Source organism: Bos javanicus, chromosome 10 (assembly GCF_032452875.1).
Source record: "Bos javanicus breed banteng chromosome 10, ARS-OSU_banteng_1.0, whole genome shotgun sequence".
In the NCBI taxonomy this organism is placed as follows: Eukaryota; Metazoa; Chordata; class Mammalia; order Artiodactyla; family Bovidae; genus Bos; species Bos javanicus.
Window position 1 is genome coordinate 66,868,575 of NC_083877.1, and position 19,412 is coordinate 66,887,986.

The 19,412-nt window shown below is 39.6% G+C and overlaps 1 protein-coding gene across 4 annotated transcripts in view; it reads right to left on the reverse strand.

Moving 5' to 3' along the window:
* GCH1 (GTP cyclohydrolase 1) overlaps positions 1-19,412 on the reverse strand; it is a 61,320-nt gene that overhangs the window by 9,241 nt on the left and 32,667 nt on the right. For 3 of the 4 annotated variants that reach the window (XM_061428950.1, XM_061428953.1, XM_061428951.1), the window contains 2 exons: positions 16,191-16,300; positions 8,082-8,137 (listed from right to left, as the gene is read on the reverse strand). In XM_061428950.1, coding sequence (XP_061284934.1) covers positions 8,082-8,137; positions 16,191-16,300 — 166 coding nt within the window. Of the gene's footprint in view, positions 1-2; positions 6,992-8,081; positions 8,138-16,190; positions 16,301-19,412 lie in introns of those variants that run through there. The other variant, XM_061428952.1, reaches the window with a different exon arrangement.

The following is a 19,412-nucleotide window of genomic DNA, read 5'->3' on the forward strand; positions in this document are numbered from 1 at the left end:
AAAAGAAAGAATTGTTTTAATTATAAATTGAAGTGAAACTTGAAGCCTTCCCCGTAAGTCTAAAGAATAATTGCTTTATTGAAGTAATTGTAGGGTGTGGGCAGTGGATAAATGCTTAGAGGAGAAGGATACAAGTGAACGAGAAGAGGGAGGTCAGAAGGAGACCACCAACCACAAGAGTGGTGCTTGTGAAGAGTGAAGAGTGGTGCTTCCCTCAGTCTACAAAGACAGAAAGAATGAAGTGTAAGCATTCATTGAGGAAAAACAACAATTAGAGGTGAGTAATTTTCAAGCTTCCAAATCATCAGTTTTAGAGCATGTCTCAAGTGTTCTAATTAATCATATTGTTTAATCAGAGCTTAAAGCTCAAGCTAAAAATAAAGACTTTTAATTAATAGCAGACCAACATCAACTATGTACCAACTAAACCTATTAGGATAATCAGATTAGAGTTAAACAGACTTCTTCAGACATCTCTTTATAATACATAAGCACACAGTAATCCCCCGATAGGAGCCCCTGATCTCAGCTTGTAACAGTCTGTCCAGTGATGCATTCCCTTTCAACACCTTTTCTTCTGGCTGTAAAACATGGAGATAGTCACAGAATTACACATTTGAGGATTGCAATTCATGTGAAGGATCTTTTCTTTAAAATTTGGCCTTTTAGTCGTGAATTTGGACTCAATTTAAGGATCAGCTCACCTACAAGTGAGTTACAGCCCTTTCCCCACTGTGCCATTCAGACAGAACTGTCATTCAGCAAGAACAGATGACTTGCTTCTTTATTACTTGTGACAGCCAATGAAGGTAGTCACAGGTAGGCCGCCAGTCTAACAGGAACGCCTCTTACCTTTCTCTGCCACCCACGGTGCCTGCCTGTTGCTGGTTGACAGTGGCTACCATGCTGAAAGAGCGTCATTTGTTATTGACCGTCTACTGTGTGTGTATGCGAGTATGTGTCAAACAGGGGTCTTATACCCACAGTTTATAATTTCTTATTCCTAGTTTATTCTTTTTCAAGTAAGAAATAGGTACGGAATCCCTGTCTTCTCAGCATTAAAGAGAATCATCTAGTGTATTGTCAGGCCATTCAAGATGGCTGTAGTCTTGCTTTCTGGACGTCTGCTCAATGAGGCCCTGCTTCTCTCACATGACTATCCAATTCTCTTAATTACAGAGCTTAATCGGTAACTGCCTCTGTGCTTGCCCAACACTCAGTTGCTGGTTTCCCTGGTAACTGATGAGCCAACCTGACATCAATTCCCTCTATAAATGGTAGCCTGCTTCTCCCTGAGTAGCTAAGGTGGCTGCTGTGCAGGTGTTGTTCCAGGACTTTGCTTTGAACTCATAAGGCTCCCCTGTGCACCAAACTGTTGATATCTCTGTTGCTGTTTTGGGGCTTGTTCTTCTGTCTTGAGGCTGGGCAATCGCAAGGTTTGCAGGCCTGCAGGGTGCAGCCCAACAACTGCCAAGCCAGTCAAGGCCGAGGAAACTACCACGAATGCAGAGATATCAGGGAAAGTGGATGGGGATTGCAAAGTTTTGGGGGAATCCTGAGGTGGCCATCCACGAGCAATGTGGGACCCTGTGGCCACTGACCACCATCAGAGATGCCTGCTTTATACTTCCCCCAATGAGTGAAATGTTGATACACCTTATATCATATGCTATACCAAGATATATAAGTATGCCGTACCAAGATATCATTACAATCTAGTTTACCATATTACTGGAATCAACAGTTTTCAGTTTTAATCTAAACTACTTTTGTATTCTTAAAGTAAAGCTCCTTGGATGATAAAAGTTTTTTGATAGGGTTTTTATGACTATACTCATAATTGAGATTAGTCTATAATTAAACAGCTTTGTCAGGCTTTGTCATCAGGCATAGGTAGCTTCATCTAATACAGCTTTTTAGGTTTTTTCACACTCTTGAATTACTAACATGAAAGTCAGTGGTTATGCTAAAGTTTGAAAAAATGCCAACTACACTAACTAGGTTTAGCCCCTTCTCTGCCACCCCTCTTCCAATATTAATTTTACTTTTCCTAATGGTTACTAGCTTATCTAGGTTTCTAATGCTTGGCTCATTCCCATCCATCTTTTTCTTTAATCTTTGAGTAAGTTTTAAAGAAATTTTTAAAGAATATGTTTGGTTATATAACCTCTCATCTCCAGATAAAATTATTAAACTTATAAGCAATTATGATAGATCATGCTTTCAGCTTGTCACCATTGAGTAAGATGCTAGTTGGGGGTTTGTCATACCTAGCCTTTACTTCATATATAGCCTTTACTATACAAGGCAATAAGGTATATTGCCTTTATACTCTTGAGTTTTTATCATGAATGGACATGGAATTTTGTCAAATGCTTTTGTACATCTATTGAGATGACATGGTATATCCTTTAGGGCTTCCCTGATAGCTCAGTTGGTAAAGAATCCACCTGCAATGCAGGAGACCCCAGTTCGATTCCTAGGTCAGGAAGATCCCCTGGAGAAGGGATAGGCTACCCACTCCAGTATTCTTGGGCTTCCCTGAGGCTGAGCTGGTAAAAAAAATCTGCCTGCAATGTGGGAGACCTGAGTTTGATCCCTGGGTTGGGAAGATTCCCTGGAGAAGGGAAAGGTTACCCACTCCAGTAGATCCTTCTGTCCATATCAAAGGTTGGGAGGTAATTAGTGTTCTTATTCCTTCAGGTTTGTCAGCTGCTCTATGCATTTCAGCCAGTTCATGTTTTGTTTCCATTTGATGATGATTCATGACTACCTTTAATTTTTTTTTTGGCCAAGCCACACAGCATGTGGAATCCTAGTTCCCCAACTAAGGATCAAATCCATGTCCCCTGCATTAGAAGCACAGAGTCTGAACCACCGGACCACCAGGGAAGTCCTCATTACCACTTTTATTATACAACCTTCTCAAAATAAGAGGACCCACTTTATCCCCTCTGACAAATTTTGCCTTAATTTTAATTAGCATTTCATTTTTTTAAAGGGGGGATAGGGTTGGATACATTTAATCCAACGAGCCAGGTGGCTCAGTGGAAAAAAACCCACCTACCAATGCAGGAAATGCGAGCTTGATCCCTGGGTTGGGAAGATCCCCTGGAGAAAGGAAAGGCAACCCACTCCAATATTCTTGCTGGAGAGTCCATGGACAGAAGAGCCTGGCAGGCTACCAGACCATGGAGATGCGAAAGAGTCAGACATGACTGAACATGCACACACTTACTGGTCTTATAAGATGTGTGCTAGGTCTCTTTCTCTGTATTACAATATAATATATTATATATAATAATAATATATAATATATTATATGTAATAATATATATAATATAATAACTCTGTATTATACTTTCTCTCCTCTTGCTCCTCTGGCAACTGGGAAAGTAATCTGGTGATACTTTTACAGGAAGAACCCATGGATGGTATAATTTAAGCTTTGCAAATCTTAGAAGTGTTTCTGATGCCTTCATATAATTTGACTTGACAAGCTAGACTTGATACCAGGCTACAAATTCTCAAGTGTGGCTAGAGAAAAAAGGAACAGAACAGCAAGAAACACAGCCAGGTTATGGTGGGACTTAGCTAAAGTAAGAAGCTTGAACTTTATTAAGAGCTATAGAGCTATGAAGGGGAAGCACTATCAAACCCACACTTGAGAAAGAACATCCTAGCAGCACATGAGAGCGGAGCTAAGGATCCTAAGAGATGTGAGGACAGGAGTTAGGAGTTTAAAACATAATCCAGGAGGAACATCAAGGTCCCAAGAGTAGCAGTAAGGATAGCCAGCAAGCAGCACGGTGATGTGAGGGAAGCGGGGGTGGTATAGGAGGTCAGTGAGCATACAACACCAAGAGGGGGATTCCTCCTCACTCCTCACCCCAAAATACACATAGCAAAGATCTACATACAAAAATAAGGTCATAAAAATCACCCCCCAAAACATGAATTTATGACTATGCAAGTTTTAAACTTCGTGAAAAAGGATAGTAGAAAACAAGACAAATGATAAGCCTGGAAAATGATTCCCAGCTTTACTATTCAGAAAGCTCATATAAACCAGTAATAAAAAGACAAGCAACCTAACTGAAAAATTAGCAAAAACTAAGATCAGAAAGTTTCTGAACAAATTCAACCTCACTCTAAGTGCAAATTAAAACCTTAGGTACCAATTTTTACTTACCTTATTTGGACTTCAGACCCTTGAATGTTTGCCAGTGTTGGCAAAACGGTAGAAAAACACATGCCGCTAACCTATTATCAGAGTACAGATCTGTAGGATCTTTTCTGGAGAGCAATTGGTAATATAAACAATTTAGCTACTCTCAAGCCAGTAATCTTATTGTAATCTTATAGACAAAAGTAAGGAAATAGATAAAATGTATCCACCAACAGTTTTTTCCCTCATTTTTGACAAGTCTCAAGCTGTAGGCTTAAAGACTGGTTAAGTGAATTATATTAAAGAAATACTGGACTTCCCTGGTAGTCCAGTGGTTAAGTATCTGCCTGCCAATGCAAGGAACATGCGTTTGATCCCTGGTCCGGGAAAATTTCACATGTTATGGAGCAACTAAGCCCCTGTGACACAGTTACTGAGCCTGCTCGCTGCAACTAGAGAGCAGCCCTTGCTCGCCAAAGCGCAGACCCAGCTCTGCCAAAAGTAATTAATTTTTTAAAAATACAATGTGGCCATTAAAAGGAACTTGGACTTTTTAGACTAAAAGATGTCCAAGGAATTTCAAGGAATTTTAAGTTTTTTTAAAAAAGTAGTAGTGAATGTAGGACATGATCCCCTTTTGTCTTATTTAGCGAGTAGTTTTAAGGCCACATGTTTGCACTGAAATCTTCCAGAAGGATAGTGAAAGATCTCTAGTGGGGAATGGAAATAGGAAAGAAATGTTTTCCCTTTACTCATTCACTTGTATTTAAGTTTAACTGGCACGTTACTTTTATAAGAGAAAAATGAGAAAAAAAAACATTCCCTTTGTAATCTAATCTACCGTTGTTAACTATCTCCCAGTCTGAACCTCTTGGATCAATCGACCTGCTGCCCATCCACTGGAATATGCCTTGCTCCTACCCTCTGATTTGCCTTTGGCTATTCATTAACTATACCTAGAGGCACTTCTCTTCTGTTCAGAACTCTGCTCAGCCCTCCGCCCCTAGGTCTCCTCCACCCTGCCAGGCCATAGCCATCGTGGGTCCTCTGCACCCAGGGCTCCTAACCAGGCGAGCCTGTGGCACCTGCTGGCTCTCCTAGAGGGTAGTGGCCATGTCCTACTTCTCTCTAGCAACCACAGTAACTGGCACAGTGTCCTTTCACAGTAGTTGTCCAACAGCTGAACCATAGCCACGTGAGGCACTACAATTCATTGTGTTCACTCAATTATTCTAAAGCAAGAAAACGAATACATCTTCAACGGATTTTCAGCAACAGACGGAATTTCTATTCAAACTAAATTTACTCTAGAATTCTACCAGGGTTAAACCAGATCAACTTACTTCTGGCATTTTCTTGTTACTTAAAGCTTTACTGTTTGATATTTGACTTCCCTGGAAATGAAAGGTCATTCATTTGAAGGCAAGCATATAACAAACTTCACATACAAGATTAAAATGAGCGGTGAAATTTTCTAAGACATTCAGCTTTATTCCTTTTCATTCCCTAAATATTCCCAACTTCTTATAAGGAATAAGCAGTTGGGTAAGCAATCCAATAAGCAATTGGATAATATCTTAGCCTTTCATTCCCTAAATATTCCCAACTTCTTATAAGGAATAAGCAGTTGGGTAAGCAATCCAATAAGCAATTGGATAATATCTTAGCCTTTCATTCCCTAAATATTCCCAACTTCTTATAAGGAATAAGCAGTTGGGTAAGCAATCCAATAAGCAATTGGATAATATCTTAGCCTTCTGTTTTATTTAATAGATTCTTTATTTAAAATCTTTACAAAATATCTGAAACTAATATACACTCAGTTCTTTGGTTCCTTTTTTTGGTGTCTTACGTTTTAATCCTATTCGTGTAAGGACAAATCCCCATGCTAGTAATTAACTCCTTTGTATTGTTCATAAAAGCTTAATTATTGGAGAGCTTTTCCTCCCATTAGAAAAGGAAATAACCAAAGGCTATTGTCGTTCACTCTCAAGTCACCACTTTTTCCAGGACCTCACTAGATCACTCTCACACTCATTTTTATACGGTGCTGCCCATGGTCTACACACAGTGAGGTCTTCTAGAGAAGACTGCCTACATTAAGACCACAGTCTAGTGTGGTCTGCCAGGCTTTTTACAGTATAAAAACTATCTATTTTACACCTTTCACACACAGAGAGTCTAATACAGGAGGGAGCAGGGCCAGGATTTCTATAAGAAGTCTAGGACTGGCAATCTTGCTGGAAACGTGGGTACCAGGGGGCTGGGCCTACCACTGCATTTGCACAGCAAGCCTGCTGAATTTAGACTATGCATTATAAAACAGTAAGCATAACCAATTATAATAAAGACATGTACTCAGTTGATATAACTTTATCATTTGGGAGTAAGTTATTGGTGAGGAGGTTGCTAATAGAAATTCTAATAAGGTGAATTACCCTACCACCACCACCAGTGCTATTTTTCAGCCACTCCTTGGCACTGCCATTGGATACAGATCACTGAAAGACACCAACATGCTTGCATATTTGTATTAAGAGCCTGACTGCAATAAAGCAAAAGTTATGATTTAAGTACATCCTTTCATGGTACCAAGGAGCCCTGTCTGGTTGTGAGATTGAGGAATGAGGTCAGAAACTAGGGAAGTTAAATTCTCTCTTCTACCTACTTTCTCCTTAATCCCTAGAAGAAATAAGTAAGAACATGGAAGTGAAAACAAAGGGAAAAGAACAGCTGTGGAGAGCAGGTGTCGGACTGCTGGGGTGGTGTTTACAGCATCCAACACAGAACTGGAAAGGATTTGAGCCACCGTTTCACGATCATCTAAATAGACAAGAAGCAGGAACATATCAGAGCCACAGGATAGTCGGTTGGTCACAAAGGTATGTTTATTTCAATTTTGATATGGTCGCTTTCACCTCAGTCAAGTTATCCAAACTTAGCTTGGTTTATTTTTAGAAGGAGGAGGTCAATTACTGCATTTCATTACCTACTCCTTCATTTTAACCCTCCTCCAATAATACACCTTACAGTATCTGCTCATCACCCAGGAATACAAGAAAACTACACAAAAGGGTATTTAGGTCTGGCCCCCAGTATTTCACTGTTCCTATCAGAGATATATAAACACTAACCCTCAGGTTGACTTCTAGCTAAGCACAGGTGACCATGCTGGTATATCACTTCTTTCCTAAAACTTAAGAATGGTAGTAAAGGCCTGAACCCACGGGATAAAGAGAGAGAAAAAAGACTGCAGCACAAACAGAAACAGAGGAGAGTAAGTATTATCTCAGAATAGAGCTGAGGGGGGAAAAAGAAAGTGAAAAAGTCAAGAAAGGCATAGTCTTGGATCTGAAGAGTTAAAGGAACCAGAAGTGAACCAACTGGCCCTGCAGGACCCAGAGAGAGGCATGGAGGTACCCAGGCACAGTGGAAAGCAGGGCTGAGGCCAAGGGTGGTTCGTTTAAAAGTCAAAAGTGCAGTGCAGTTACACCTCTGCCCAGGTTTCCTCTCTCACCCCTCTTAGCTAAGCCACCCTTAAAGAATGGGAGCTGAGCTGTACTTACCTTCAGGGCCTCTCCAGTCAGGAAGGCTCTGCCGAGAAAAGCTTGAGGTAAGGCTTCAAGGCTGAGCAGGTGGGAGGTGGAGAAGGAAGGCAGGCCAACAGGGGAGTGAAAAGAAAAGGGCATCTGTGTTTCAGGCCCTCTAAGTATGTCTTAGACTATATATATATATATTTATATATATATATATATATATGTGTCTATGTATTATCTCTGCAACCATAAAGTAAGTTGGAATGTGCCTTCCAAGTGAGATCCACATGGATCAAGAGACAAAGCTTGATAAGATTCTCACCATGCAGGGACAGGTCCTATAAACCTGTCCTCTTGTTCACTACAGTCATACTTACCGAGCAAGTTTGCTGAGGCCAAGAACTTGCTTGTTAGGAAGATAACCGATATGGACCTTCAGAGAAGAGACAGAAATCATGAACTAAGTGAGACACAGTACTTCTTTGTGGTAAAAGGAAACAAGCAGTAACTTACTATGTGGTTCAGCACAGTGCAAATATATTTCTAAAACATCTAGATACTTTAAGATAGAAAATGAGGCACTTGCATAAATAATTAAAAAGTACATAAATGAAATAAAAAGGAAATAAGAATGATTTTTAATAAAATGACAAGCTTGAAGTATGGGTGTGGTATTTCCTGGTGAAGTTAAACTCTGGATACAATTCTTAAAATCCTTCCTCTGTTGAGAGGAAACTTTCTCAGGAAAGCGCAAATTATCCCACAGCAACATTAAAATGTAGTTAAGAAAGCCTCCTTTAAATGGCTGAAACTGTAACTATAAATATTGCCATTCCACACATCATGGTGGCCTTGAATCCCACCCTGTTGCAGATCTCTGTTGCACAGAAAGAGGGTACCCATGCCCTTTGTCGTACTGGGAAGCCCCATTTCTAAGCTGCTGGAGAACACCATCCTCCTGACAGGGAAAAAAGGACACAGTTAACAGCTGGGACTCAGGATGAACCTGAATCCTAAGTCCTAAATTCTTGTGGGACCTACTATAAAGCAAAGCCACTTCTATAATCTTAAAGAGCACTGGTTAAAAAAAAAAAAAAAAAAGAGGACTGATTAATATCTAGCATGAAAATGTTACCTTTCAGTCAAGTGCTAAGTATGAGAGGACATTAAATTCTCCAAAAAGATTAATAAATGATCATTTATAGGCAATCAATTTACCTAATATAAAATGACTGATTCATTTGCATGACAATTTGCCAGCCTTAGTTGCATTTGTTCACCTAATATCTACTGTACACTTGAATAATCAGTAATTAGTCATTTTAATAACTAATTAGTCACTAGTCCTAGTATAGGTGCTGTGCTTTGGGAGTCTGAGAATACCAACTCATCACCTTCCTGGTCAGCAGAAAGAAAAAATTATGTAGCACCTGGACACTGGGTATAACAAAGAAAAATTAGAGTGGAAGATTCCCCATAGAACCAAGATACAGAAGTATCGTCGAGATTTACATACTTATATGCAGAGCTATAATTTGTTTGCAAAATTTTTAGTCTTCCTTAAGATCCCATCATCTAAGTGACCACTTTAGACAATCATCACTGAATAATATGTTCAAAAACAGAGCTAATAAGAACACAGACACAGAGGTAATCATAGCAGAAGGAAAAGGATACAGTGGAGAGAGACTGAGTACAGGATCAGGCTCCTGGGTTTGGCCCCAGCCAAATCACTAACTCCCTATGTCTTCTTGGACAAGTCATAGCTTCCTAGGCCTAATTTTCTCACTTAAAAGGTAGTGATGAGCTCACACGTTCCCTCATTTTTTAAAATCCTGAACCCTACTGTCACAGCCCAGCATCATTAATTGTGGAACTACCAGACCACATATGCTTCCTGATATGATGGAGGACAGAGTTCTCAGCATCCCAGTGAACTACTCTATTCAAATATATTTTTAACCTTAAACTTAAGAAGTTTTAGATCGAATCTAGTATATAGAAAAATCCAAAGACTGAATAGAGAGCAAATTCAGAAACTGAGAGGCTCTATAGAACAACTGGCCTAGTTAGTTGAGTAAGAGAATGTCATTAGGGTGGACAGGTGGTGGCTGTCAGGGGAGACTATCTTAAAATAAGAGACTTAAGATACGTAACAACCAAATGTATAAGGCTTATTTGGATTCTGGTTTAAACCAACCAACCACAAGACAGTTGAAACACCTGAGAAAATATAATATGGATTAGTTATTAGATGCTATTTAGGAATTACTGTTACTTTTGTCTGGGCTTCCCAGGTGCCACAGTGGTTAAAAAAAAAAAAAAAAAAAAAACCCGCCTGCCACTGCAGGAGATGCAAGAGATGCTGGTTTAATCTCTGGGTTGGGAAGATACCCTAGAGGAGGAAATGGCAACTTGCTTTAGCATTCTTGCCTGGAGAATCCCATGGACAGGAGCCTGGCAGGCTCCAGTCCATGGGGTCGCAGAGTTGGACATGACTAAGTAACTAGAACACGCACACTTTTGTCTACTGTAGTGCTACTATGGCTAAGTAAGAATATTCTAGAGATGTGTATTAATAATTAGTAGTGAAGAGTCCTGTTGTCTAAGATACTTTAATATATTAAAGGACTTACTGCCAACTTTTAAGGTTGATAATCCAATCAGAGTTATATTTCTCAAAAAAAAAAATCCTTATCTTTTAGGGAAATATGCTGGAAGAAATTACAGAAAAAAAAAAGTCATATAGGATTTGCTTCAAAACAATCCAGTGGGGATGTATATATTAATAGAACAAAACTGGCCCTTTACTGACAACTGTTGAAACTGGTTGATGGGAACATGGAATATTACATACTAAGCTACCTATTCTTAGATATGTTTGAAATTTTCTACAATAAAAGGTTTAAAAAGAGATGCCACTACACACACATCAGAATACTAAACTTAAAAACACTAAAAGTGCCAAATGTTGATGAGGACTCATTAGAGTAAATGAAATGTAAACTGTACCAAAGTGTTACAACCAATTTGGAAAACTAAAAGTCAGATTTAATAAGTTGAACACAGGTATACCCTGTATCCGCAGTTCCACTCCTAGGTATACTGCTAAAGAAATGCATTTGAGAGGTGGGTCAAGATGGCAGAGGAGGAGGATATGGAGCTCAGCTTCCCCCACTCCCCAAAGTCACATCAAAAATCCGTCTACACATGGAACAATTCACACAGAAAACCAACTAGAAACTGACAGATTTCTTATATAACCAAAGCTATAAGAAAGATCCCCATGTAACCAGGTAGAGATCTGATTATGAAAAAAAAAAAAAAAGGCATCAGGGCCAGTGCCCCTAGGAAAGAAGGTCCACAGGTGCAGACCCACCCCTGCGGGGTCCCCTGCCTACTGGGAGGTCTGCTCAAATAGAGAGACGGGCTGGAGCGGCCTGGACTCTGGTCGCAAGGAATGTATACATGTAGCTTACTAGCAGTCAGTGAAGAGAGGCTGGCACTGGCTCCACCTGGCCTCCACACTTCGCAGTCCAAAATGCTTGCTGAGGGAGGTAGGGGTGCGTGGGACGAGTGCTGCTAGTACAGGTGATTCAAAGAAATGGAAATATATACATCCTCTTGGGTTAGAAGGATTTTTATTGTGAAAATGGCCAAATGCCTCCAAATACATATCTACAGATTTAGTGCAATCCCCAGTTCAGTTCAGTCGCTCAGCTGTGTCCGACTCTTTGCAACCCCATGGACTGCAGCATGCCAGGCCTCCCTGTCCATCACCAACTCCAGGAGTTTACTCAAACTCATGTCCATTGAGTTGGTGATGCCATCCAACCATCTCATCCTCTGTTGTCCCCTTCTCCTCCCATCTTCAATCTTCCCAGCATCAGGGTCTTTTCAAATGAGTCAGTTCTTCATATCAGGTGGCCAAAGTACTGGAGTTTCAGCTTCAGCATCAGTCTTTCCAATGAACACCCAGGACTGATTTCCTTTAGGATGGACTTGGTGGCTCTCCTTGCAGTCCAAGCGACTCTCCAGAGTCTTCTCCAACACCACAGTTCAAAAGCATCAATTCTTCAGTGCTCAGCTTTCTTTATAGTCCAACTCTCACATCCATACATGACTACTGGAAAAACCATGAGTGAAGTGAGTGAGTGAAGTCACTCAGTCGTGTCCGACTCTTTGCGACCCCATGGACTGTAGCCTACCAGGCTCCTCCCTCCATGGGATTCTCCAGGCAAGAGTACTGGAGTGGGTTGCCATTTCCTTCTCCAGGGGATCTTCCCGACCCAGGGATCGAACCTGGGTCTCCCGCATTGCAGGCAGACACTTTAACCTCTGAGCCAACAAGGAAGCCCATAGCTTCCCTGGAAAAACCATAGCTTTGACTAAACAGGACCTTTGTTGGCAAAGTAATGTCTCTGCTTTTTAATATGCTGTCTAGGTTGGTCATAGCTTTTCTTCCAAGGAGCAAGTGTCTTTTAATTTCATGGCTGCAATCACCATCCACAGCGATTTTGAAACCCCCAAAAATAAAGTCCGCCACTGTTTCCCCATATATTTGCCATGAAGTGATGGAACCAGATGCCATGATCTTAGTTTTCTGAATGTTGAGTTTTAAGCCAACTTTTTCACTCTCCTCTTTCACTTTCATCAAGAGGCTCTTTAGTTCTTCTTTGCTTTCTTCCATAAGGGTGGTGTCATCTGTATATCTGAGGTTATTGATATTTCTCCCGGCAATCTTGATTTCAGCTTGTTCTTCATCCAGCCCAGCATTTCTCAAGATGTACTCTGCATATAAGTTAAATAAGCAGGGTGACAATATACAGCCTTGACATACTCCTTTTCCTATTTGGAACCAGTCTGTTGTTCCATGTCCAGTTCTAACTGTTGCTTCCTGACCTACATACAGATTTTCTCAAAAGGCAGGTCAAGTGGTCTGATATTCCCATCTCTTTCAGAATTTTCCAGAGTTTGTTGTGGTCCACACAATCAAAGGCTTTGGCATAGTCAAAAAAGCAGAAGTAGATGCTTTTCTGGAACTCTCTTGCTTTTTGGATGATCCAACAGATGTTGGCAGTTTGATCTCTGGTTCCCCTGCCTTTTCTAAATCCAGCTTGAACATCTAGAAGTCCACAGTTCACGTACTGTTAAAGCCTGGCTTGGAGAATTTTGAGCATTCCTTTACTAGTGTGTGAGATGACCGCGATTGTGCAGTAGTTTGAGCATTTATTGGCGTTGCCTTTCTTTGGGATTGGAATGAAAACTGACCTTTTCCAGTCCTGTGGCCACTGCTGTTTTCCAAATTTGTAAACTCTTTGTAAACATCAAAATACCTATTTACATTTTTCACAGAACTGAAACAAGTAACACTAAAATTTATATGGAACCACAAAAGACCCAGAATTGTCAAAACAATCCAAGGGAAAAGAGAAAAGCTGGAGGCATAATTCTCTCAGACTTCAGACAATACTACAAAGCTCCAGTGCACAGAGATCAGTGGACCAGGACAGAAAGCCCCCGAATAAACCCATGTACTTACTTACAGTCAGTCTATGACAGAGGAGACAAGAATACACAATGCAGAAAAGACGGTCTCTTCAACAAATGGTGTTGGGAAAGTAGGACAGCTACATGGACATTAACGAAATCAGAACATTCCCTCCAACTATAAATAAAAATAAACTCAAAATGGTGTAAAGACCTAAGTATAAGACATGACACACCATAAAACTACTAGAAGAGAACATAGACAAAACATTTTCTGACGTAAGTCATAGCAACATTTTCTTAAATCAGTCTCCCAAAAGAAATAAAAGCAAAGATAAACAAACGGGACCTGATCAAACTTACAAGCTCTTACACAGCAAAGAAAATCATTGACAAAACAAAAAGACAATCTATGTAATGACTGAAAATATTTGCAAATGATGGGATCAACAAGGGGTTAATACGCAAAATATGCAAACAGTTCATACAACACAATATTGAAAAAAACAATCCAATCAAAGAATGGGCAGAAGACCTAAACAGACATTTCTCCAAAGAAGGCATACAGATGGCCAACAGGCACACCAAAAAAATGCTAATTATTAGAAAAATGCACATCAAAGCCACAACAAACTATCACTTCACATAAATCAGAATGACCATCACCAAGAAGTCTACAAATAATAAATGCTGGACAGGGTGTGGGGAAAAGGGAACCCTCTTACACTGTTGGTGAGAATGCAAATTGGTGTAGCCACAATAGAAAAACAGAATGGAGGTTCCTTTAAAAAAAGAACTAGAGTTACCATATCATCCAGCAGCCCCATTCCCAGGCATACATCCAGAAAAGATACAAACTCTAATTCAAAAAGAATGTTCACAGTAGCATTATTCACATGAACATCACAATATTCACAGCAGCACTATTTATTAATACAATAGCCAAGACATAGAAACAACTCAAGTGCCCATCAAGATACAACTGGTTTATGACGATGTGTTATATGTGTGTGTGTGCATGTTAGTCGCTCAGTTGTGTCTGAATCTGTGACTCCATGGACTGTAGCCTGCCAGGCTTCTCTGCCCGTGGGATTCTGCAGGCAAGAATATTGGAGTGGGTTGCCATTTTCTTCTGCAGGGGATCTTCCCAACCCAGCGATCGAACCCGGGTCTCCCACATTTCAGGCAGATTCTTTACCATCTGAGCCCCCAGGGAAGCCCAGTTATATGTGTACAGTGGACTATTACTCAGCCATAAAAAAGAATGAAGTATAGCCATTTGCAGCAACATAGATTGGGCTAGAGAACACTAGGTGAAATAAGTCAGAAAGGGAAAGGCAAATATCATATGGTATCACTTATATGTGGAATCTTAAAAATAATATACAAAACAGAAACAGACTAATAGACATAGAAAACAAACATATGGTTACTAAAGGGAAAGGCAAGAGGACAGGGATAAATTAGGATACAAACTACTATGCATAAAATAGATAGGGAATGAGTATTTACTGTATAGCACAGGGAAATATATCCAGTATCTTATAGTAACCTATAATGGAGAAGTCTGAAAAATACATATATATAGCTGAACAACTTTACTGTACACCTGAAACTAATATAATATTGTATATCAACTATACTTAAAGTAAAAAAATAGGGAGTTCCCTGGTTGCTTAGTGGTTAGGATTCTGGGTTTTCACTGCCATGGCCCGGGTTCAATCCCTTGTTGGAGATCTGAGATCCTGCAAGCCACATGATGTGGCCAATAAATAAATTAAATGTTTTTTAAAATTAAAAAATAAAAAATTTAAAAAGAAATATGATGCATCTGTACATCAAAAGAATGCTGGTAGCAGTACTGTTTGTAATAGCCAAAAAGAAAAAAAAAGTCACCACCACCACCAACCCAAAAAATTCAAACACAGAGAGAGAGGAAAAAAAGAAATATCCACCAAAAACAGACAATAAATTATGGTATGTTTGTACAAAGGAATTATATATAGCAATGAAAATAAACAAACTACAATGACAGGCAGTAACATTGATGACTCCTGCAATGTAGAACAAAAGAAGCCAAACACGAAAGAGTACATGCTGCAGACTCCACCTATTTAGATACAGTAGTTGAAAAACAAGCAAAACCAATCAGTCTATAATGTTAGAAATCCATATACTGTGCTGACAAGATGGGCTGGGGATTAACAAGGGGCACAAGCTGAGCTTTCAAGACATTGATAGTGTTCTAGTTCTTGATCTGTGAGGTAGTAGGGGATTACCCTAATGGGGTGTACATTTTCCTATGTTTCACTTCTACAAAAATGAAAAAAATACTTTAACAAAAAATGTGAGGCAAATGTTAACACATTAAATTTAGGTGATGGGTATATTTATACCACTATTTCCTATAAGTCTTCCATTCCAAAATTTAAAAAGTAAAAAAAAAATTATGATATGGGAGGAGGGAAGAGAACAGGACAACTCTTGGTAACCCACATGTTCTCAGAGGGATGTTTAACTACAACATTAACATTATCTAGGTCACAGATTCATTTTTCCTAAAATATTTTAAAAGGGTTGGAAACAAATCCACTAGTACTATAACCTCTGCCACAAGAAATTCTGCAATCATTACAGCTCATGTCATATTATACGAAAGTATAGCTTGGATCAAATATTATTTAGTTAAAATAAAGGGCAAAGGTTTTTCAGAGACTGCTGCAGGTACCTACAAAAATAGATGGTCTTTAATCTCATTATTTTAACCTATTAACATGGTATTTACTGTGAAATGCTTGCCCTGAGGGCCTTCTGCTACTTGTTTCTATTTCGTTCATTTCCAGCCATTAAATTAGTTGGGCTGACAAAGAATAGATGGTCATGTGTATCTGGGATATTAGGAATTACCAGGTGACAATTTAAAATATAATTATCCTAACTTTAAAACTGTCATTGTGCTTTTAAACATTGTTATGAAACAACACAGAAAAACTTACCTTTCCAACAAAAGGAACTAGATGATGTTCACACATGGAAAACATGTCTATGTCCTTCACAATCACCATCTCATCATGGTCTTCATCAAATATAGCATCATTTAGGACATCTGAAATCAGAGGCTTGCTTTAGTAATGTTTCCAATTTTACAGTAAAATAAAGAAAAGAAAAGTTAGCACTCCATAGGTACATATAAATTGACAATCAAGAATGTTAATCCTAACTAAAACAAGAACAGCATGCAAATAAAAACTAGCTATTTTTCTCCCACCAAATTAGCAAAGTCTTTTTCTTTAAATCATAGAAAATCCTTAGGATATGGTACTACATTAAAAATGCAGGATTACCAGTGTATTTGCAGCATAGGAGAGGGAGAGAAAAAGAGGGAGGAAAGGAGATAAATTATGCAAAACAAAAGAATAGGTGTTTCTAGCGATAGAAATAGGCTACTTTCACTTTCTACCTTACATCTTGTACCTAACACTTTGTCTATAACGAACATGTAGAAAACTCTATATGAGAAAAAGTTAAAATAATGAGATAAAAAGTTAAAATAATGAGATTAAACACCATCTTTTTTTCCAGGTAGCTGCGGCAGGCTCTGAAAACCTTTGCCCTTTATTTTGACTAAATAAAGTCTGATCCAACATATCCTTCTGTATAATATGACATTAGCTTTCTGACTTCTGAAGCTATATCCAGATACCCATAAACTTGACCTCTGTTATTACTATCCCAAATAATTTTCTACTCTTACAATATTTTCTAGCTATTGTATGCAAGCATCAGACTCATTCTAAATAGTTGCCTTCCTCCCTTCCTAAGGAAATTAACACTACAGTTTTTATGTGCGTGCCTATTCAGGTTGGCTCTGGGTGATGAACAGTGTCTGGTTTAACCTGTGGACATGGTCACATATAGCCAGGCTTACAACAGACATTTATTTATTTATTTTTATTTTTTAACTTCACAATATTGTATTGGTTTTGCCATATATCAAAATGAATCCACCACAGGTATACATGTGTTCCCCAATCTGAACCCTCCTCCCTCCTCTCTCCCCATACCATCCCTCTGGGTCGTCCCAGTGCACCAGCCCCAAGCATCCAGTATCGTGCATCGAACCTGGACTGGCAACTCGTTTCATATATGATATCATACATGTTTCAATGCCATTCTCCCAAATCATCCCACCCTCTCCCTCTCCCACAGAGTCCAAAAGACTGTTCTATACATCAGTGTCTCTTTTGTTGTCTCATATACAGGGTTATTGTTGCTGCTAAGTCACTTCAGTCGTGTCCGACTCTGTGTGACCCCATAGACGGCAGCCCACCAGGCTACCCCGTCCCTGGGATTCTCCAGGCAAGAACACTGGAGTGGGTTGCCATTTTCTTCTCCAATGCATGAAAGTGAAAAGTGAAAGTGAAGTCGCTCAGTCGTGCTCGACTCTTAGCGACCCCATGGACTGCAGCCTACCAGGCTCCTCCATCCATGGGATTTTCCAGGCAAGAGTACTGGAGTGGGGTGCCATTGCCTCCTCCAAGGGTTATTGTTACTATCTTTCTAAATTCCATATATATGTGTTAGTATACTGTATTGGCGTTTTTCTTTCTGGCTTACATCACTCTGTATAATTGGCTCCAGTTTCATCCACCTCATTAGAACTGATTCAAATGTATTCTTTTTAATGGCTAATACTCCATTGTGTATATGTACCACAGCTTTCTTATCCATTCATCTGCTGATGGACATCTAGGTTGCTTCCATGTCCTGGCTATTATAAACAGTGCTGCGATGAACATTGGGGTACATGTGTCTCTTTCAATTCTGGTTTCCTCAGTGTGTATGCCCAGCAGTGGGATAGCTGGATCATAAGGCAGTTCTATTTCCAGTTTTTTAAGGAATCTCCACACTGTTCTCCATAGTGGCTGTACTAGTTTGCATTCCCACCAACAGTGTAAGAGGGTTCCCTTTTCTCCACACCCTTTCCAGCATTTATTGCTTATAGACTTTTGGATGGCAGCCATTCTGACTGGCGTGAAATGGTACCTCATAGTGGTTTTGATTTGCATTTCTCTGATAATGAGTGATGTTGAGCATCTTTTCATGTGTTTGTTAGCCATCTGTATGTCTTCTTTGGAGAAATGTCTATTTAGTTCTTTGGCCCATTTTTTGATTGGGTCATTTATTTTTCTGGAATTGAGCTGTAGGAGTTGCTTGTATATTTTTGAGATTAGTTGTTTGTCAGTTGCTTCATTTACTATTATTTTCTCCCATTCTGAAGGCTGTCTTTTCACCTTGCTTATAATTTCCTTTGTACAACACACATTTAGAAACAAAAACTTTACTGTTAAAAACTACACTCATATCTGAACAGCGCGGCAGACTGGATATATTCAAGTCATCTAGCTGCGTGATTTCAGAGATTTGGGGATACCCAATCCACACAGCATGAGACAGACGGGAGAAGATGAATAGAGCTTGTAGCCACTGACTGCTATTTTCCCTCAGAAAGGCAGGCTGCTGAGTGAGTCACAGAGATGTGCAAATGTCCACCCACACAGCCCGACCTTCCGTGGCTCCGTCGCTACTAGAAGAGTCATCATTGATAGTGAGTCATCATTAAACACAGTTGTCATCGCCTGTGTTAGGCTATTCAGAGAGACACCTGACTCTGTCGCAGAGCAGTCATCAGTGTGGTAAACAAAAGTGAACATGTGGGGTTTAGACACACAGATAAACACAACACCCCTGTTGAGAGACGTTGATAAAATCCAGAGAGGAGAAGGTTCAGGGCCATTCTTTTAAGTAAATACTCCTTCTCCAAAAGCAGTTTTCTATTCTGAATATGAGGCCCTAACCTTCAGCTGTGTTTTTGAAAGAAGTTCAAAAATAGATTCTCAGTGCTCCCCAAAGGATCCTGGAGTTCTCCATGATTTCAATGTAATGGTACTGCTACTCACAGCTGACTAAAATCTTGAGTCACACAAGGAATCTTCCTGAAAATAAAAACAAAAAATTTTTTCTTAAAGAACAAAAGAGAACTGTCAAATATAGGAAGTGTTCATTTGTCTTCTCTGGCAAAGAATGAGAGCACACCCTTCTAAGTTCTGACAACAACCATATGGCACGTGTTAAACGCTGGCCCTTGAGTTACACTTATGTTAGCGCCTGGCTCCATCACTAACTGCTGAATCTTGAGCAAGGCACTCTATGCCTCA